This window comes from Macrotis lagotis, chromosome 1, assembly GCF_037893015.1.
Source record: "Macrotis lagotis isolate mMagLag1 chromosome 1, bilby.v1.9.chrom.fasta, whole genome shotgun sequence".
NCBI classification, from domain to species: Eukaryota; Metazoa; Chordata; class Mammalia; order Peramelemorphia; family Peramelidae; genus Macrotis; species Macrotis lagotis.
In genome coordinates this window covers 706,629,696-706,652,880 of record NC_133658.1, presented here as the reverse complement: position 1 = coordinate 706,652,880, position 23,185 = coordinate 706,629,696, and the positions used below count along the sequence as shown (strand labels likewise).

General features: G+C 35.0%; 1 protein-coding gene across 3 annotated transcripts in view; it reads right to left on the bottom strand.

The window, feature by feature from the left end:
* Nucleotides 1–23,185, bottom strand: part of ITGB6 (integrin subunit beta 6) — a 221,424-nt gene that overhangs the window by 87,294 nt on the left and 110,945 nt on the right. For 2 of the 3 annotated variants that reach the window (XR_012474287.1, XM_074215871.1), the window contains exons 2-5: nucleotides 4,061–4,126; nucleotides 3,647–3,880; nucleotides 3,464–3,540; nucleotides 2,219–2,298 (exon numbers count right to left, since the gene is read on the bottom strand). Coding sequence is in view for 2 of the 3 variants with exons in the window: in XM_074215871.1 (XP_074071972.1) it covers nucleotides 2,219–2,298; nucleotides 3,464–3,524 (141 nt within the window). In the remaining variant the exon portion in view is untranslated. The remainder of the gene's footprint in view (nucleotides 1–2,218; nucleotides 2,299–3,463; nucleotides 3,541–3,646; nucleotides 3,881–4,060; nucleotides 4,127–23,185) is intronic. The other variant, XM_074215872.1, reaches the window with a different exon arrangement.

The window sequence follows — 23,185 nt, the reverse complement described above, 5'->3', positions numbered from 1 at the left end:
GTAGGATTGGAATACATAGGGGGGGCAGGGAGGGGATAACTCTTTCAGAAATTAGCTCTCTGAAGAAGAGCTTATTATTTTCAAGGGGGAATCATATTTTTCTGGTTAAGTTTGAAAGTACATGAAAATAAAAACTCCTGTGGTCCTAAGTCTAGACATAATTGTGGATTGGAGGCATCATATCAAGTAACATCTGTGGTCAGGGCAAGTGAGTGTGTGTGTGTGTGTGTGTGTGTGTGTGTGTGTGTGTGTGTTACCACCTGATGAACTTCTATCCTATAAGAAAAGATGTGATTAGAGACCTCAGAGTTCCTGAAGGAAGGATGACACTCTTTGTTGGGATGAACAGAAAATGATCAAAATCTTTCTGAAATTTTTGCATAGAAGTTCACAATTTCAATTAATGTTGTTTTCTATAAGATTACTGCAGGCTAAAACATGTGGACTCCTGCAGGTTATGTTGGACATTTGAAGTGACATAACTTTGGTTGTCCAGGGAGGATGCTTTGTTGCACCAAACTGACTTTTGTGAATTTGAATTAAAATTGTAATTTGAATTGACTTTTTTTAAGGTAAAAAACCTTTAAAAAGGTTTTTTTTTTTTTGCAAGGCAAATGGGATTAAGTGGCTTGCCCAAGACCACATAGTAAGTATTAAGTGTCTGAGGCCAGACTTGAACTCAGGTACTCCTGACCCCAGGGCCGGTGCTCTATCCACTGTACCACCTAGCCGCCCTGACTTTTTAAAATGATTGGAATTCAAGTGCCTTTCTAGTATGATCCCTTTCCAAAGGATGCAGATCTTTGAACTATAGGTTTTATAAGAACCATTCAAACACTTTATAAAATCCAAGATAGAGAAATGAAAACATTAACAGCAATTCATTCTGAGGAGTGCTTCATTTCATCAGTTATTTATTTATCATAATTAGTAATACAGGAGTCTCACACTAGATTTTAGAGGGCAAACAGGAAATATTTTCCTAAACCACCCTAATATTACAATTCCAACATCAGGGGCCTGATCAAAGACTATGATATTTTGGGAAACCCTTGTTTTTCCTCTGGGACAATATCTGGTTCATTTACACCCCCCCCAATTGCTAAATATTACTGATATTGATACAAAATAGAAGTTGTAATACAGGTTTAAACTTTTAAAGCTTAAAAGATTAATGAGATTTTTAGGATATCCTCTTTTAACTCATATAACTCTATAAAGTGCTTGGATAACTTAGATTATTTTGCTGGTTTCTCATCAGTACATAATATAGGTATTACTATCATCATTTTACAAATGAGGAAACTGAGGGACAGAGAGATTATGTTTAACAACTAATAGGCAGTAGGGTCATTATTTGAAATCAAGTCTTCAGTGTTCTTTCTATACCTGAACTGCTATTGAATGTAGTTTTATTAGAACTATTTATTTCCCAAGAAGACTTATTCTTTCATTTTGTTGTTGTTGTTGAGTTATTCAGTCTTGTCTGACTATTCCTGACCTTTTTTATGGTTTTCTTGGCAAAGATACTGGAATGGTTTGCCATTTCCTTCTCCAGTTCATTTTGCAGATGAGGATCTGAGGCAAACAGGTTTAAGTCACTTGCCCAGTATCACATAACTAGGCAGTATCTCAAGCCAGGTTTGAACTCAGAAAGATGGTTCTTCCTGATTCCAGACCCAATACTCCATACATTATGGTGCCACTTAGATGCCATTCTTTCCATACCTGAGCTGTTACTGAATGCAGTTTTATTAGAACTATTTTCAAGGAAGTTCTGTTCTTCCAAATCTATCTTTTAAGACCTTTCTTTGAACTTACATGTTGTAACAAACAACACATAAGCACAAGATTGGCAGGACATTCATTGCAATGGAGCCAGTTTCGTTGTTGAATATGCCTTTGCATCATTCTGTCTTGGAGGAAGACTTGACTCATATGAAGTTGGATATAAAGAACTTAAAGGGAAAAGCAAAATCTTTTAATTCTATGTGTGGTAAGTTGCATTTTCCAGAAGAATTTAATGTCCCTTCCCTGACAAATTTTTTTTTAAAGTTAACTGAAAGAAAATCCTATTAACATTGCTAATGGCTTCTTTATGGTCTTCTATACTCGTTTGACCAAAAAGATCGTAGAACAATTCTCAGGGCTGATAGAATAAACACAAAAGCTCTCACAAACACTTCTGTCGTAAATTCTTTGAGTTCATTTGCTTTACCTCTTGAGAACACCAGGAGCAGTGTGGTCCAATGAGCAAGCAATCTTCACAGGTCTCTGCATTTCCCACAGCACAGCTCCCTGTGTTTAAAGCCAGAGAAAGGTAGGATATTAAGGATGCATTCAAACATTCCTTCTATGAGGCTTGTGGTGATTCAAGCACTGGATTAGGAAAGAGCTGAAGTTTACCTTAATCTTCAGCAACAAATTCTTAAAATGTTAGAATAATTCTTATGGAACTTTAACTTTCCACATAAATTAGTGTTGATTTTTATGGTAAATTGTCCCACCTTATGTTAAATATAGAAAATATAGAAATATTTTAAATATAGAAATTTAAATATAGAAAAAATAGATTTCTAAATGCAATTTACTTTTATATTTAACACGTGTCCTTTTAAAAATAATATTAACAGGAATAAGGACAAATGTATTGGCAAATAGATTTTATTTTTATTAGAATATCTAAGCAAATGAGATTTCTTTCTCTTCTGAGATTATCCCTGAAAGACAGCACACCATAGTTTAAGGAGGGATTCCTTGGAAAAAGGAAGACTGTGGTTCAAGCCTTGCTTTTTTTGACGCATGGCAGCTAAATGACCACAGAGAAGTTACTTAATCACTAAGTGTTCCAAGCCACTGTCTAACATTGTAATTGGCAGATGAGCTGATCAGCAAGCAGTAGAGTGAATTTCCATGCTGCAGATTCCTATACTGATGATTGACATTGTCTGTCCCCCTCCCTTAAAGAAGTTCTCCTTAACAGGAGTGGTTTGAATTGCTGTATATTCATATCATTTCAAGAAGTTTCCAAGTGGAGGAAAGAAAGGAAGTCACAGGGGAATGATAGTAATGCAAAATAATAATAATAATAATAATAATAATAATAATAATAATAACAGTAACAATATTAATAAACAATAACAACAACAATAGTAATATATTTTAAAGTTTCCAAAATAATCCTTGAAGCTACACAGGTTATTTTTTTATGTGCCTCAACTCTTGTATTTCATGTATTAAAGTGCCAAAGAAACTTTGCAAATCCAGTAATCCTGCAGGGTACCGTTTAGAAATAGACCTTAATAACTCCCCGTCCTGTATCTGAAGTTTGCTAAAGCATTTTCCCTCAAAGGCAAGAGGCTGTGGGATAAACCAGTTCAGAAACTGCTATCCATATCTGGTTAAAGACAGTGTTGTCAAACATTCAGCAACAGAAATGGATGTGAGGGCTGACGAGTCTTACCTTGAACATGATTATTCCTTCCCAGAAATAGAAAGAACAGGCAAAGCAATTCAATCCCCATTCGTTTTCAGTTCTCGCTGTGCAGACAGATTAAAAAGTGAATTACCTTCAACATAACAAGATCAAAGTTGAACATTGTAAAGACTTTCTTTCTTGAAGTGGAAAATGGTAAGTACTACTTACACTGCTTTGAACAGAAACTCTAGATGGAAAGGACAAAAAGGTTTTCATTAAGACTGAAATGAAAACAGAGGCTACCTGGACAGGTAAAGAAGAAAAGCCCTGCTTAAGAGCAACTTCAACATGATTCACTTCCTTGTTCTCCTTATAAGGAAGGCAGGTGTACAATCACTAAGAAGGTGGGGAAACTCATTCAGGTAGAAATTTGGGTGTAAATTCTAGCAGTCTCTCTGGGTCCTAGAGAAAGTCAATATTGCAAATGAATTTGTGATCAATGAAATGATGAGAGAGTAGTTCTTTAAAATGTTATTTTAGTATGTTTTCCATGAAACTTTGATATACCCAGGAAAAGTAATAAAATATTTACCAAAATACCACATTAAAGTAAATTATAATACCAATGAGAAAAAAAAATACCTGAGCCTTAAGGATTCCATTTTTTAAAAATCCAGATCTTATTCTGAGTTTCAGAAAAAATTATCCCTGAAAAAGAAAAAAATTACCACTTACATCAAATTGATAACCAAACCAAAAAATGAAAATGATGTGATCAATTGTATTTTTGCAGTAATTTGCAAAATAATTTTTATATTAAAATAACTAATATAAATTTTTTATTGAAATAACTAAAATTCTTCATGGGCAGTACTAAAGTAAATATTTTTTTTAAAAATACAAAATGGTTAGCAAGTGTGTTCCAACCCAAAGAAAACCACAAGAAAGACAGTTTATAGAAATCACCCCAAAACTAGTAGCACTCACTGACTCGATGAAGAAGAGGGCCAAATCATTATACAGTCATTAAAGTAATAAGTGAAAATCCTAAATAGTCAAAAGTTGACTTTTGACTTGGTCACTTGCCTCACTGACCTTGGATTAATGAAAGCTCCTTGAAAGTTGGGATTTTTTCATTCAGTATATTGTTCTCTCTAATGCAACATATCAGGATTTTGATACAATGGATTTTTTAAAAAAAATTTCTTTAGGCACTACCTTCCTTCTTTAGGCACTACTGTCTCCCCCTTGTAAATGTATCTTCTTTAGGTTAGGATGAAGGAAGTGAGGACTGGAAATATTAGAAATGGTCCCTCTTTGTAGGGAGTAATGTCATTTTGAGAGTAAAACTTTAAAATAGTTTGAGAGAATGGAGAGGAATCCAGGAGAGAAAAATGAAGGTGAATATGGATCTTTTGAAAATAATAGTAAAAAGAAAAAAAGTAATAGCAATACTATAGATTTACACATTGCCTTGTAGTTAAAATGCCTTTTCACAGACAATTTTAAGTATAACGATGTCTTTGTAAGGTAGGGAATGTGTTTCATTAACTTCATCTCATTGGATCACAAAATAACATTTGAAATGAAGTGACTGACCCTAGATGGGACTCAGATCTACTTTCTACTCTAAATTCAGTGTCTTCTCCCTCCATCTGGGGGAAAAAAACCAAAACTATGAAAATTGGATTATTTGGTATGAGAAAGAAAAAATACAATGGCATCTTTTACATTCCTCCCTTTTTCTCCATTTATCCAGAATTTAATACTTCATCACCTTACTCCTGGTCTTTCACAAAAGCCTGCTACTTAGTTTCCCTGTTTCTAGTTTCTCCTTACTTCAATCATCCTCCCCTCAACTGCTGAAGCTGAACTTATTCCTTAAACCCAGATTGATTATATATTTCCTTATTTAAACATTTTCAGTGTCTTCCTATTGCATTGAGGTAGGATAAAATACAAAAATATCTTAGTTGATTTTTAAAAACTCTACAATCTGGCTCCCATTTACTCATTATAGTCTAATTTCCTATACTTCCTTTTAGGTATGATCCATTCCAAACAAAATTGTCTACGTCTGTTCCTAGTTCATTTGTGGCCTAACTACCTCTACCCAAGTAGCACTCCTAGACTGAAAGGTACTCCCTTTTATCTCTAGATCTTAGCATCTCCATCTTCCTCCAAAGCACTGCTCAGGGATTGTATCTCCTAATTAAGTCTTTCTCGATCCCTTCAATTATTAGAACTTTCTCCCTCTTAAATCTATTTTGTGTTACCACTTTGTACTTTGTATTTGTCTATGTATATTTTTATTCTCCTCTACCTCTAGTAGAATGTAATTTCCTCAATGGCAGACTTTACTATTTGTCTTTATAGCTCTAGCAACTTGAAAAATAGCTTGAGCATTGAGGAACATGTTGAATTGAATAGAACTCTGGAGAGTCAAATCTACTTTGGCAGTTGTATGGTGGATTGATTGGAGGGGGAGAGAATGACAGCACGGAGACCAATTAAAACTCTTGTAATCATCCAGCATGAAGGGTGATGAGACCCTGACCATGGATGCTGACTGTGTTAGCAGAGAGGAGAAAGAACTAAGCATGCCTGAAATGGAACACAATAGCTTTCTCCCTAAACACTCTCCACTGCTATCCTCCATTACAGTAGAGAGCAGTGCCTTCTTCCCAGTCCCTCAGAACACAACCTAGCTGTCATCCTGGACTCATTATCATCTCTTACCTTCCCCCCTTCCCTCACATCCGAATTTTTTTTTTTTGCCAAGGCTTATCAATTTTACCTCTGCAACATCTTTTGTATTCATTCTTACCTCTCCTCTGATGCTGTCACCAGTCTATGCAGGCTGGTATCACCTCATTCATCAACTATAGTAATAGCTTGCAAGTGTGTTTTCCTACTTCAACTCTCCAAATCAGTTTATCTTCTATTCAGCTACCAAAGTAATTTTCCTGGAGCATAGGTCTGACCATGTCGCTCCTCTACTCAATAAGCTCTAATGGCTCCCTATTGCCTCCTGGATCAAATAAAATATTCTCTGTTTGGTTTTCAAGGACCTACATGAAATCTAGCCCCTCCTACCTTTCCATTCTTCTTATACCTTATTCCCTTTGAGGTATTCTGATCCAGTAATGCTAGCCTCCTGGTCATTCCACTCCAGGAATTTTCTCTAGCTATCCTACATACCTGCAATGGTCTGTGAGCCTATTAATTTTCCTGGCTTCTTTTACATTCCAACTAAAATCTCATCTTTATAGTAAGCCTTTCCCCATTCCTCTTAATTCTACTGCCTTTTCTCCACTAATTGTTTCCTATTTACTCAAATATAAGCTTGCTTTGTATATATTTATGTGCATATTGTCTCTCCTGTTAGATTATAAGGAACTTAAGTATAGGGACTGTCTTTGGCAATTTTTTTTTTTTGTTTCTACAATTCTTTGCACAGTGAATGACATATAGCAAGCACTTACTCAATGCAGATTGAGTGGAGGAAGAATTGATAAAACTTGACAACTGATTCATGGGGAAGTTAGGAAGAGAGGTACATTTGAGAAAAAAATGAATCTTGGGTTTTTTTGAGATACTTATGTGACATAAAAGTGGCAGGACCAGAAGAAAGCTATTGATATGAAACTAGAGTTTAGCAGTTAAAGAAGAAGTAAATATTTGATTTTAGAGTTATTTATATGGTGTTGATAATTGAACCCACAGGAAAAGTGGCAAAACTAGAATATGAATAGAGTCTTTGAGACCCCTTTGCCATTTAATTTAGGAAGCCATTTTTATCTTCTATTTTCTCTCTTCAAACTTTCCCCTCATAGATAGGTTCCTAATTCTGTCAGAGAAAATCAGAGAGTTAAGTTTCAACCTTCACCTTTGCCCTGATGCCAAAGTCCACCAGGAAGCCAAATGAACCAATATCATTGAGATATTTATGTAAATTACCAGACCCACCCTTGCCCAATGAATGACAGTATGAGAAAGGGCCCTGCCCAGCTGTAACCCTGAGCTCATCCTCATAATTCTATCTCAGGATCTAGGAAATAAAGGGAAGACTATACTGAGTGTGAGTACTACCAGCTATTAGGAATGAGTTTCTTATTACAACCTGCTTTATTTCAGACACTTGCAAATCACTTAACAAGCATTCACTAAAATGCATACTGATAATAGCTAGAGCAGCATCTAGTAGCTCATCAGATAAAGTGCCAGGCATGGAGTCCAAGAGATCTAAATTCAAATCCAGCCACAAGATACTGATTAGCTACGTGGCCCTAGCCAAGTTACTTAATCCTATTTGCCTTTGTCTCAATTTCCTTAGCAAAGAAAACATTAGAGTCCCCCAAAATTGAATATGGCTGTAAAATGACACAACATGATTCATATGCTTGGTTCATGTACAAGTCAATAAACAAAAGCTACTAATAATTTCTAAAAGCATTTGAATTTTTGGTTCCTATTTTTTGTCCAGAACACAAAAAAACTTTCTAAATCCTTTGTTATTATATATATATATATATATATATATATATATATATGTATATATATATACATATATATATATATATATAAATGGAAGAATATACTAGGTCTGAGGTTCTTTGTCTTCCTAATTGACTTGAACTCTATTGCTGGTACAAAAGAAAGTGTTGTATTTTTAATTGAGGATAAGGAAATTCCATTCACAAAATTAGGTCAGGGCTGGTTTTCAATTTGGAAAGAAACAATTCAATTTAGTAAAATTTAACTAAATTTTCTTTAATTCCTACTTAATAGCTAGAACATGCTAAGTAGGAGCAGCTAGGTAGCTCAATTAATAGAGCATCTTAAACTTTGGAAGACCTTAGTTCAAATCAGTCTCGGATAATTACTAGCTGTGTGATCCTGGGCATGTCACTTAACCTTTGTCTTAGTCCACTGGGGAAGAAAACCACAAACCTTGCCAAGAAACCCCATGGATATGGGGCATAATATAATATATGGTTTCCCAAAGAGTCAGATGTGACTGAATAACAACATGCTAAGCACTGAGAATTTACAAAGATAACTTAATTTTTTTCAATAATCAAGTATTTACATTTTTCCTCTCCCATCTACCCCTAAAAGAAGAAAACTCCTATAAGAAATGAGATAGACATTGTTAAACATCAATACAGCTCATGCCCCTCAAGCAAGTTCAACTATGTAATGGAATATTGTCTATATAAGTTGTATTATATATATATATATATATGATTTTATATATATAATTATAATATTGTACATCTAAGTACAATATTACATAAAATTTAATAGGGGCAGATGTGAATTCCAACCTTGCACTAAAAAAAATCTGAATGGTAGGCATTCCTTTTGACTGGGAGCTTACCTCTACTATTTATTGGATGTTGTTCATGTTTTGTAGAAATATTTCAGTTGCAATGATTTTTTTCAGACAGGTTTTTAAAAATGTTTTATCTCTAAACCAGCATAGGAGAGATTCAGGAGAATTCCAGGGTCAGAAAAAGCCTCATTGGGAATCTATTTCAACTTTCAAACTGAATAATCAGTCCTACATTTGGTAAACTACCCCCTAAAGTGGTATTTGATCTCTCTTCCCTGAGTATTTAAGCACTCATTAACTGAAAAGACAGGCCTTCCTACTTTAAGAAAACTCTAATTTTTAGGAAAATTCTACCTTACAATAAACTAAAATATGCTTCATTGTAATTTTTATTATTATTTTTGGTCTCTCTGGCCAAGTAGAATATCTAACCTCTCTTTTAAATGACAAAATAGGATAATATTTGTAGAGAAGTTTTATTCTTTGCTACTTCACCCAACCAGGTCTTCTGTTCTATAGGCTAAATATTCTGAGTTCCATCAATTCAGTCTCATTGATGGCACTGTTTTAAGTTCAACTTGGGTAGTTTCTTGTAGATTCCCTTAGTTTTTTTTCCCAAATGTACTTCCTAAAATATGATGCCCAGGATGGAACATGATGCTTCAGATGGTCTAACCAGGATTGAGTACAATAGGATTATCATCTCTCTCTTCTGATTACTCAATAGTGATTGATGCAGGGAAAAAGTTACATTTTTTAAATTATGAGATCCTACTATCAATTCATATTAAACCAGCAATTTACTAACACCTCTAATTTTTTTTCATAAGGACTGTTATCTAGATTTATCTCCCAATTCTACAATTGTATAGTTATTTTTTAACTGAAGATATTACATTTATCTTTATAAATTTTATTGTTATTAAGGTGGGTCAATCATTATAGCTTATTGAGAACTTTTGAAATCTCAGACTATCTTCAAATATATTAACTATCACTTTTAGTTCTATATCATTTATAAATTTTATAAGTCCTATATAATTCATTTATCCACATAATTGATGAATGTTGAAAATAAGTTCAAAGTCAGAGCTCTATAGTACATTACTATAATTCTCCTTTGACAGTAACCTCTTAATCAAGACAGTTGACCAGTTCCAAATGCACTTAACTAGTCAGAAGATAACTGATGATTTTACAGTCAGAATACCTGACCTTCGAGACCATCTCTCTTATTACCTCTTTGACCTTAGAAAACTAGTTCCCCTCTTTGGTATGGTTTCCTTATTAGTAAAATAAGGAAGTTTGAATAAGATGATCACTTGGCTTTGCCAAACCCCTGACTAAAATTTCACTAATCCATCCATCTCTTAATTCTGTTAAAAAAGAAAACGAATCTATAACTTATTATAATGAACCCAATGGTATGATCACTATTTCCCTTTGTAAGTGCCTACAAATTTCCATACTAATGGATCTAAGATATCATTGATAGGAATACTTATTTCATATATGCAAATTTCAACCCATTTATCCCTTCCCATCCTATAATATCACCCAATATCCTCTTATGTAGTCCATTAAAGATCTACCCAAAGCACTGGACATGTTTCTTGTTCAGTCATTCAGTTGTGTAAGATTCTTTGTGACCTCATCAACCATATCTCGTCCATTGTGTCCTCTTCTATTTTTCAAAGTCTGTCCAAGCTCATTTCTTTATTTTTCATTTTCTGTTATCCCCTTCTCCTTTTGCCTTCAATCCCTGAATATCATCTTCTCATTATAGGGTCAAAGGATTTAAGCTTCACCTTCAGTATCTGTCCTTCTAAAGAATTGACTGAATTAATTGCTTTAATTATTGAGTGATCAGTTGAATTCAATTCACTTACTCCTGTCCATTTAAATTCACTGATGCTTAAGATGTAGTTGTTTAATCCTTTCATCTCCTGTTTGACCACACATATAGTTAACCTTGGGTTCATAAATCACATACTAAAGGTTCCTATGTAATGTTGATCTTTATGGCACTAGACTTTCCTTTAATCACCAGTCACATTTGCAACTGAGCTTCATTTTGACTTTGACACAGCCTCTAGATTCTTTCTGAAGCTTCTTGTAGTTGTCCTCTGCTCTTCTCCAGAAGCAGCCTGTGGATAACTTCTGACCTGAGGGACTCATCTTACAGAATCATCTCTTTTATCATTTCAATGTTGTCCTTGGATTTTTCTTGTCAAAGATATGGAGCAGTTTGCCATTTCCTGCTCCAGCTCATTTTTAGATGAGAAAACTCAAGCAAATAGGGTAAAGTGACTAGCTGAGGGTCACACAGGTAGTGAGGCCTGAGACCAGATTTAAACTCCAGAAACTGAGTCTTCCTGTCTCCAAGCTCAGTGCTCTATGCATTAAAATGCCAACTAGCAGCTCTTGTTGGAAAATAACCTTCAAGAGTACATCATGATTTGTGGTTTGTTAGTTGCTGTTGTGATTCTTTTTTAATTAATAAAGAATAAACACAGCATGATCTAGTATTCTCTAGGTTTTTTTCAGTAGTTCAAGTCATTTTGAAACCATACTACTCACACTCCAGTCATTCTGCTCTCCTCCTTCCCCTCAGAACACTGGACTTTTCTTCTTGGACCCTGGATTCTGATCAATGAGTTTTCAGTCTTACTCGGTCTGGAATATCACTTCCAATTCATTTCCCAAACCCTGATATCCCTTTAGTCTCTCTTCCCTCACTCCTTCTAAGAGCCCTTTCCTCATTAGAATGTTCCCTTTGTGGGATCTATGCTGGTAAGTGTTTAATAACAGGAATTCCAGGGGGAAAGTGTACCAAGATACACTTTTATATTTAATCTGTTTTATTAACAGTTTTCCCATCACTTTTTTAAGTCTAGACAACCAAAAAGACAAGACCTAATTTTTAAAATTCATTTATTTCCAAAACATAAATATTCTTGGTAAAAACTTAACAGTTGGCTCTTGGGAGCTGGTTCGAGTTGTCTCCAGTACACACACACCTGCTAGGGACTGTCTTGTTTGTATTTATTTAATCAAGTATTTGGCCAGTCCCAGGCACACAGCAAGCTCTTAATATGTGCTTTATCATTCAATCATTTAATTATATATATATATTTATTTATATATTTATATATATATATTTAATTATATAGCTATGAAGATTTGTCTTGCGATTGAAATTTGTCTTTAAAAGTCTGTTTCCTTCCTATATTTTCATGCATAAACATTCTTGTAAAGATTTTATAGAAAAGATAAATTAGGCATATGTTTTGGTAGTTGCTGTTGTCTTCCTAGGCATATTTTATTTTGGTAAGAATGCCATCTGTGATTTTTCTATTTGGGTACAAATTATCCAAATACAATCGAGCCAAGTCTCTTCCTTCTTTTTATATACCCTGGAAATCAACTTATCAACACTTTCCAAATTGTTTTGCCTTAATTCTAAAGCCTTTCCTCTGCTAATTATTTTCTATTTTGTTGTTTGCATGTTGTTTTCCTTACTAGATAATAAGTTCCTTGAAGGCAAAACTGTCTTCTTTTCTTTTCTTTTCTTTTCTTTTCTTTTCTTTTCTTTTCTTTTCTTTTCTTTTCTTTTCTTTTCTTTTCTTTTCTTTTCTTTTCTTTTCTTTTTTTTCTTTTTCAATTGTATCTCCAGGACATACCATAGCACTTAATATATACAGTAGCAAGTACTTAATAAATGCTTGGTTTCTATCTTAAGTTTGATTTTGATAAAGTTTAGTCTTTTTTCTAGACTTCATCTTCCTAAGTATCATGTCTAATTCCTCATCAATCAATCAATTAATTGACATGAATTTATTAGGTTCTTATTTATGTGAGATACAAAGACAAGAATAAAACAAACTTTACCTTCAGTGAGCATCCATTCTATTAGGGGAATATGTGTACTTGTATAAAGAAATACTATCTCTTTTCTCTTCTTTCTCTTTTTGTCTCTCTGTCCCTGTTTTTCTCTTTGTGTCTCTTTGTCTCTATTTCTGTTTCCTTTCTGTGTGTGTGTATATATACATATACATATATTTATATATATGTGTACATATATACATGCATATATGTACAAAGTAAATATTAAGGAATTTTTTGAGGAGGATTTGAGAAGTTGAGATCAGGAAAAGTCTCTGTATAAGACTCATCTTTGTCAGTTCAAATCTAGCTTCAGAATCTGCTGTGTGACTCTGGGCAAGGTATTTAATGCTAGTTGACTCAGTTTCCTTATCTGTAAAATAAGCTGGAGAAGGAAATGGCAAACTTCCTATATCTCTGCCAAGAAAATCCCACATGGGGTTACCAGTCATTCAGGACTGAACAACAACAATGTGAGTATTGATTGGTAAGTGGAAGTTAAAAGTGGAACTTCGGGACATGGCTATTGAACTCTGTAATCAATGTCCCTACAAGTGTATCTATTGAGATGCATTCTTACCTATCTCTCCACCTGTCTATCTCAAGGATTGCTAATAATACTTGTGAAACAATATTCAGGTATTCATATAGGAAAGCACTTTGGGTTATGAGGTTTTTTCCCTGGAACTTATCTTTTCTCTGATCCTATCTCTTTTTTCACATTCCAGTTTCTAAGAACTATCAATAAGAAAGTATAAAGAGCTTTAGCATTGCCTCTCTCAGTTCATATGGGAACTAATGGACTTCCTAATTGAAACACAGAAACAAAAAAAATTAAGACACTTCACAGTGCCCTGAATTAGACCTTTAATTAAAGTGGCCTTTAAATAGGAAACATAATGAATATAAAAAGAACAGGTAATTTACTATCTTATGGGATGTCTAAAATATCATGGAAAGACTAGGCAATATTTATTCAGATGATTTTTCTAAAAAAATAAGAAAAGTTAAATTTAAGGATGAGTATGGAAGATGAGTTAATTTTGGCACAAAGGTTTGAAATGATATTTCTTTGTAGATAGGAAACAAAATTAGGATGTATCTTAAAGTTACACTTAAATAGGGGAAACAGTTTCTTTACAGAGCTCAGAGTAACTCATCGGACAAGACTGATCTTGTCTTTTGAGTTGCTTGCAAATAGCAGGGTGGTGGTCAGAATCACATCATGGAATAATTTCAAAATAGAAAATGGGAGTGTATATAAGAATATCTAATTAATTAATTTGTCTCAATCTAATATACTTTTCCTTTAGAATAAAATAAAATCATATATAAATATGTACCTATATATATATATATATACAGACAATATGTACATACATTAAAATAAACTAGATATTTTTGATTACATTAAATTAAAAAGCTTTTGCAAAGACAAAACCACTGTAACCAAGATCAAAAGAAATGTAGTAAATTGGGAAACAATTTTTACAACTAGTATTTCTGACAAAGGACTCATCTCTAAAATATACGGAGAACTGAGCCAAATTGTTTTTAAAAAAGATAAGCCATTCCCCAATAGACAAATGGTCAAATGATATGCAAAGGCAATTTACAGATGAGGAAATTAAAGTAATCCAAAATCATATGAAAAATTGCTCTAAATCACTAATTATTAGAGAAATTCAAATTAAAACATCTCTGAGGTACCACCTCACACCTCTCAGATTGGCCAATATAACTAGAAAGGACAATGATCAATGTTGGAAAGGATGTGCAAAATCTGGGACACTAATACATTGTTGGTGGACCTGTGCACTTATCCAACCTTTCTGGAGAGCAATTTGGAATTATGCCCAAAGGGCAACAAAAATGTGCATACCCTTTGACCCAGCAATACCTTGAAGAGATTATGAAAAAGGGTAAAAACATCACCTGTACAAAAAAATCTTTATAGCAGTGCTGGTTATGGTGGCAAAGAAATGAACACTGAGGGAAAGTCCATCAGTTGGGGAATGGCTTAACAAACTGTGGTATATGTATCTGATGGAACAATATTGTTCTATTAGAAACCAGGAGGGATGGGAACTCAGGGAAGCGTGGAAGGATTTGCATGAACTGATGCTGAGCGAGATGAGCAGAACCAGAAGAACATTATACACCCTAACAGCAACATGGGAGGGATGATCAATCTTAATGGACTTGCACATACCAACAGGGCAGCAAGCAGGCACGATTTTGGGGTGTCTGTGATGAAGAAGCTATCTGTATCCTGAGAAAGAATTGTGGAGTTTGAACAAAGACCAAGGACTATTACCTTTAATTTTTTTAAAAAATGTCTTATTATATAATTTTGCTATATCCTATACTATATGTTTCTTCCTTAAGGATATGATAACTCTCTCATCACATTAAACTTAGATCAATCCATACTATGGGAATGATATAAAGACCATCAAACTACTTTGGGGGGGGGGAAGTGAGATGGGGGGGAATGTAAAACTAAAAATAAATAAAACCTTTCTAAAATTAAAAAAATGCAAAGTAAATTTATTGTGGAGTATTTACAACTAAAAAGCCCATTGTGAGTACTAAGTAAAGTAAAGGGGCAGTAAAGGAGCATTGAATAGAGAGCTAGCCTCTGATTCAGAAAAGACATGAGAACAAGTCTCTCCTGTGATATCATCAAACTATTCATTATCTCAGGCATCTCTTTAAGACCATAATTTACAGCAAATCTGTGGATCTTCATTGGTAGAATTTGTTTTCTCACAAGGAGTTACATATGTCACTGAAATCATAGGTTTAGACCAAAAAAAGTAAAGTTATTGTAACATTCCTTTCAATTCATATAATCATTTCAAGGAACACTTAAAATCAAATGTTTTGTATGGAGGGTAGAAAATCAAAGTGTCCCCTCCATTTCAATTTTCTCCTATTTGCTAGCCTCGGAAATACAGCAGGAAAGTGGTTAAGGTATGGAACTAAGTAAGAAGGCAAAATGGATGGCGTTGTTAACAGATCAACATCCAGAATTCTTAGTCTAATGACCAAATTCCATATGGCTTGGGAATATCCTTTATTGTGGCTATTTGAAGCAGTTGCTTTATGACCATGACAATATGAAGCCAATTTTTTTGCATTAAAAGTCAGAGGTCCAAACAATATAATGCATGATTGCTGTCCTGTCCACAAATGACTTTTACTTAAAATGAAGTCTGACAAATTTCATATACTTAATATTGACTGGTAATGAAAAAAGCAGTATGTCTTAAATTTCATAATACTTAGTATATTGTACACATTTGGTATTTCTTAGGGTCTAACTTCAATATTTTTTACTTAAAATTCTAAGCAAACATGGGTTCAACTAGGTGGTTCAGTAAATAGAGCACTGGTCCTGGAGTCAGGAGGACCTGAGTTCAAATCTCTCTCCCCAGACACTTAACAATTACCTAGTTATATGACCTTGGACAAGTCACTTAACTCCATTGCCTTGCAAAACCCAAGCAACAGTAGCATCCTACTTGAGCTAACAAGTAGTTATCCTCTCAAAAAAACTACAAAAAAGTTCCCTAATGAAAAAAATATTAACTGTGTAAGAAAAAGAATAATCATTGAGTTGCCCTAACAATTCACAAGAAATAAAATTCAAGAAAAGAGTTATCAATAAAATCCACACCTACAGATATCTATACACAAATGTACAAAGTATGAGTGATAAGCAAGGTGAATTACAGGTACAAAAGCAAGGAGACAAATTTGATCTCAGTTATATATTACTAAGAGTTGGGGATGGGGGTAACTTATGACTAAAACATGACTCTGAAAGAGTATATAATATTTAAAAAGAACAGACTGGAGTATAGAATTGCAATTAATATCATTTTTTAAAAAACATATTTATTTAATGCAATGGGATTAAGAGTGATTTGCCCATGGTCACACAGCTAGGCAATTATTAAATGTCTGAGACTGGATTGGAACTCAGGTCCTCCTGACTCCAGGACCAGTGTTCTATCTTCTGTGCCACTTAGCTGCCCCTGCAATAAATCTTAAATGGAAATACAAGAAAAATCTAGAAACCAAAGTGGGTCAGATGAGTGGGAAAACACTTGAAACTAGGCTCAATAGAGAGCAAAAGAAACAATCTAGTTGTTGAAAACACAGACCCTGTAGGAGGAATTGGATGAGAAATTTGGAAACATCACAAACCTAGCACATAAGTATGACAAGATAATGAGGGATTCATTTTCTAGTCATTCATTATAGTTTTTTGCTTTGTTTTGTTTTTGCAAGATAATGCAGGTTAAGTCATTTACAGGATCACACAGCTAGCAAATGTCTGAGGCTGTACTCTTGACTCCAGAGCCGATGTTATATTCACTGAACCACTAGCTGCCCCTTATGATTTTCTTTGTAAAAAGTTAATAAATTCTCAGTTTGCTTTAAGGATAATTTCTCTTCCCATGCCTCTCTGAATGAATCATATTCATTCTAGAAATAAGATACAATTATATTCACATGCCACAGTTTGTTAAATCATTCTCCCAATCAATAATCACTCATTTTTTCTCCTTTCTTTTTCTTTCTTTCTTTCTTTCTTTCTTTTTCTTTCTTTCTTTCTTCCTTCCTTCCTTCCTTCCTTCCTTTCTTTCTTTTTTCCTTCCTTCCTTCCTTCCTTCCTTCCTTTCTTTCTTTCTTTCTTTCTTTCTTTCTTCCTTCCTTCCTTCCTTTCTTTCTTCCTTTCTTTCTTCCTTTCTTTCGACTACTACCAAAAGGGCTACTAAGGAGATAATTGGTACATTTGGGACCATTCTACCTCTGACCTTCCTAGTGATTCCACTATTGGGATGCAGTCACTTTAAATATCAGTTTTTAGCATAAACCACTCAACAACTATTCTCATGTAATTCAAGTATTTTTTAGAACAATTAACAGATATATTGGGCTACAAACAACATATTATTATGCTTTTCTTCTGACAGCCCCTCCAGACGGCCCTTCCAAGGCCATTTCCATCATGCAGTCCTTGCCATTGTACTAGATGAAACCCAAGAATTGTTTTAATTTACATTATAATTTATATTTCAAAAGGCATAAAGAAAAAGCCAAAGAAAAATCCAGTAAGAAAGGATGAAAACAAAGGTTTGGCATGGTCTTATATCAGAAGCATTAAGACTGATAAGTTAAATTGAGAATGGCAGTGCCTGATTAGGACAATAATAAAAAAAAAGCTTTAAAAAAAAGTAATTTGGGAGAAAGAAGAGGGTTAAGGAAATAAGATTGCTATTTAAAGTGGATGGGACAATGGTGTTAGATTATTGTGAGAGAGCAGAAATAGTCACCTCTTTTGTATCTATTTCTCTGTCAAGGAGAATGCTCTTTAGATTTAGAAGGAAAGAACAAAATGGTTAACAGTAAGTAGAGACTCAGGGAAATGAGGTAAGAAAGCACAATTTGGTGAGTTTATATCATGAATTCTAGATAAATTGCTATTTAGAAAAAAGATGTGATTTCAGAATCACTTTCAATGATCTTTAAAGGATCAGAACAAAAAGAAAAGGTGCTAAAAGATTGGAAAGGGTCTAATGTTCTAATTTTAGCTAATTTAGCTAATTTTGTGTCTGAAACTGTTATGTAGATCAGTTGACTTCTAATTATAATGAAATTCTAGAACCATTGCTATTAAAAAGATATCTGTGATCATCTGGAAAGGGAAGCAATTATCATAAGACTTAGCATAGCTTCATCAAAAGTAGCTAATATTAATGGACCATGTCAATATGATAAAAAGGATGGCATTACTTAATTTGTGGATTTAATGTTATGCCAGTCAAGCAAGACAAAATAATAAGATTCATCCTGAAAAACAAAAAATCCTAGAATCTCAAGGGAAATAATAGAAGCAAAGAAATGAAATAGGGATGACATTATTAGATCTTAAGAAAAGCAAGTCATCAAAACTATCTGGTATTAATTGGGAAATTTTTAAATAGATCATTGGAATATACCAGATAAGCAAGACCCAGAATGAACTGGCAACAGTGGTCTTGAGCTTTTCTATCTCACTATTTCCTCTAGGACCAAATTAAAAGTCTTCATCTTCCACTAACATCTTCCATGATCTGACAAAATGACTAAATCATTTTATATGACTCCTCATTCAGGTTACACTACATCCAAACATTATGTAAATGTTTACTGAATTTCATATTTCTACCTTTAGCCTCTGAGAAACCTAGAATGTCCTCCCTCATGACCTTTCCCTATCCCTTACTCCATTCAAATGTCTGCTGAAGTGCCAACTTCTCGAACTCCTTTCTCATCTCATAGTTGTTATAATTTCCTTCTCCTGCTGCTGCACAATTTCATCTACATTAGCTCTGTTTATAGTTTGTTTTTAATTAACTGGCTACATGTTGCATCTGCTTAGAATGTTGTCTTTTGTTGTCTTTGTATACCAAATATCTGGGCTAGCTCCCTTTTGAAAAGATCTTTGCTAGGTGCTTCAGTGGATAGAACATGGATTTGGAGTAAGAAAGACCTGAATTCAAATCCAGTTTCAGATACTTATTAGTTGTTTGACCCTGGGCAAATTACTTAACCCTATTTAGCTCAGTATCTTCATCTATAAAATAAACTGGAGAAAGAAATGGCACATTACTCTAGCATCTTTGCCAAGAAAGCTTCATGAGAAGGAGCAGAGACAAATTTTTCTTCTCTGCCCCAACATTAAAAAAAAGAAAGATAGCTTTATGAACAATGTGTTTCATGAGGTCCAAACGAATCAGACACGATTGAAAAACCTCCACCAAGGAAGATGAACAACAATTCTGGAACTTCTAGTCTTAGAGAGTTGCTTAGGGTCACATAGTTAGAATCTGTCAGAGGCTCAGAGGTGATATAAGAACTCAAGGCTTCTATTTGTCTTCTATGAGGCTTAAGTACATGCAGATAGAACTTGAATAATAAATGCTTGTTGAATTGAAATGAGTAATGGGGAGAACAAAGGACAAAAGGACCCAGATTGTGGGAGAGAGAGAGAGAGAGAGAGAGAGAGAGAGAGAAAATTAGTTTTTTAAAGTCTCTGAATTTGCCATCCTTGAAGTTATTGTTTAGGTAGTGTTCTTACTAGGAGTTACTAGTGTTCAAACTAATGGTTTGAATGACAGAAGAAAGAACAAAAATGAGGAATAGACTTGGAGTCAGTCAATAAATACTTATTAAGGACTTCCGGACAATATGGCAGAGAGAAGACAGGCACTGTATTAAGCACTCCTTGTGTCCCCTCAAAAATAACATGAAAGAAACCTCTTAATAGAAACTCGATCAACAAAACCCAGAAAAAGAAGCTAGGAGAAGAAGACCTACCAACAAGGTCAGTCTCAGGGAACATGGGGGAACCGAGAGAGGAGACCAGAGGATCAGTTCCGGGACAGCAACAGGAGGGAAGCCAAAGGACCAGTGTTAACCTAAGAGACCTTGGTGAGAGGCGGGTTGAGAACCAACTTTAGCTGCAGAGTCTTTGCCCAAGGGGCGGGGAGGTCTACAGCCTGGAAATCATCCAACTCAGTGCAGGACCTGAACTCCATACTTTTGAAGCATTCTTCCAGGAATAAACAGTAGCCACCCTGCCCCCCCTCACATCCACTCAAGCACAGGTGTGCTCAGCTGAGAGGAAGATTGGCTTCCAGCCCATTGTTCAAGGTCAATTCAGACCCTGCTGCCCCTCTTCCCTCCAGAATTGGGAGAGGGCTTCAATCACTCCAGAGAAAGCAACCAGCACCCCTGGCCAGCCCTTGGAATTACTAAGCCAAGTGAACAAAGCCTCTAGTATCTTCAAAAGCAAGCCTCTGAGAGCCAGCCCAGTCCAAGGAAAAAATCCTAGCCAAATGAAGAAAAACCAGCGAAAAAGGGGAGAAATACTTAGAAAAAAACAGATTCTAACCCAGAGAGATCTAGCACTTCTGTGGAGAATATGATTTGTCTCCAGCCCAGAAAGACTTCCTTGAAGAAATCAGGATGGAGCTTAAAAACCAATTAGAAAGGCAGCTAGGTGGCACAGTGGATAGAGCATCGGCCCTGGAGTCAGGAGTACCTGACTTCAAATCTGGCCTCAGACAGTTAATAATTACCTAGCTGTGTGGCCTTGGGCAAGCCACTTAACCCTGTTTGCCTTGAAAAAAACTAAAAAAATTTAAATTTAAAAATTTAAAAAACAATGAGAAAAATTGGGAAAAGAAACTCAAGAGAAAATTAATGCATTGCAACAAAAAGCAAAACATTGGAAAATACAATTGGGCAAATGTAAAAAGAAAATAATTTTCTCAAATCATCAATTGGGCAAATGGAAAACTTCAAAAATAGAATTGACCCATTGGAAAAGGAGTTGCAAAAGGTAAATGAAGAAAATTCTTCTCTAAAAAAAGGAATGGAATCAGTGGAAACTAATGACTCCGTAAAGCAGCAAGATTCTCTTAAACAAAACCAAAAGATCAAAAAAAAAATAGAAGAAAATGTAAAATACCTCATCAGCAAAACTACTGACCTTGAGAACTGATCAAGAAGTGACAACCTGAGAATTATAGGACTTTCTGAAAACATTGAGGAGAAAGAAAGCCTGGACTTAATATTACAGGATTTAGTGATGGAAAACTGCCCTGATATGGAACCAGAGGGCAAAAATAGTTATTGAAAGAATACATCAATTCCCTCCAGAAAGAGATCCTAAAATGAAAACACCAGGAAATGTTGAGGCCAAATTCAAGAATATCAGATAAAAGAGAAAATCCTTCAAGCAGCCAGAAAAAAACAATATAAATACCCAGGAGTCACAGTAAAGATTATGCAGGACCTGGCTGCATCAACATTAAGGGATCAAAAGGGCCTAGAATGAGATATTCTAAAGAGCAAGGGAGCTTGGAATGCAGCCAAGAATCCACTATCTAGCAAAGCTGAGCCTTCTCTTCCAGAGAAAGGTGGACATTTAATGAATTGGGAGACTTCCAACATTTCTTGTTGAAAAGACCAAAGCTAAATAGAAAATTTGGACATCAAACAGGAGGCTCAAGAGATACATGAAAAGGTAAAAGTAAATAAATATTTATTTATTAAGCACCTACTTAGAGTCAGGCAATGAACTAAGCACTAGGCTACAAAGAAGGGAAAAAGATTGTCCCTACTCTCAAGGAGCATACAGATTAATGGGGGGAAACAACATGCAAACATGTACAACATGTACATACAAGATATATATATATACAAGATATATTTGAGACATCAATAGATGGATGTCACTAGAATTAAAGGGTTCTATGAAAATAATTCTCATAGTAAGTGGGATTTTAACTCGGACTTGAAGGACCCAGGGAAACCAGGAGATAGAGATGGTAAAGGGAAAAGTTCCAGGCATATGGAAAAACCAATGAAACTGTCCCAAGTTGGGAGCTGGAATGTCTTGTTCAAGGAACAGCAGAGAAGCAAAAATCTCTAGACTTCAAAGTACATGAGGGCCAGTAAGACAGGGGTGAAGGCAGATCTAGTAGTTGAAGGCTTCTGGAAGATACGAAGTGAGGAGGGGAGAAATGCTGTTCCTAGTGAGTCCCCCATTCTTTCCTATATTTTAGGGGTACAGTTATTCCCACCACAATATGACTTTCCCCATTTAGATTTCCAATATAACAAGGGTTGACTTAAGCCACAGATGAAATGTGAAGGCCAGCAGATGAAAGAAAAAAGTTTAGAAACTAAGAAATGCATAAAATATATGTATAGTATTGTCAACAACTCATAAAAGAAAAAGAAAAAAAATCAGACTTCTCTGATATGAAGCAAAGGCCAAAACATTTTAGGCAGATTTTCTATATTATTGGGGTGCTCCTTCCATGTGGAAAGAATACTGTATTCCCACCTGCAGAGCAGGTATAGTGTATGCTGACTGGGTAAGGCAAAGCAAGAGGGTATTGATGGTGCTTTCCAATATTGGTGAGTCACTGCTCCCCAGCTCCACAATGCTTCATTCCTGTCTCCCCTGGGGATTCCTTCCCTGAATCATCCCAACTCATATCCTATTAGATAAAAGATGAGGAGAAATGAAGGGGGGAAATGACCATTTTGTTAGACTGGCTCTAAATAGCAAGTCTAATATAATTTCCCCTCTGTGTTCTAGCTCTTTCTCCACTAGTTTCATGGATTCTGGGGTTAAGGAGGGGAGGGCAATAAGCCCAAGGAGACTAGAGTGCATATTGCCTTACTGTCACTGAACAAAAGATAAAAGCCTAGAGATGGATCTATGATTTCACTGGTTTGGGGAAATTCTGAGTGAGAAAGGTCTGTCAGGAAGCACCTTCACTGAAATTCATAATCTTAAAAGAGTTGCCTAGAGCACTGAGAATTTAATTGATTTGCTCAGACTCACAAAGCCTTTGTGGGAAGATGGAGGGAGGATGCCTCAGACCCAAGTTTGTCCAGATTCCAAGGCTGACTCTCAAACCAACAGGTCATACTAACTCTCCACTACAACTGTATGTGACTGAAAATTG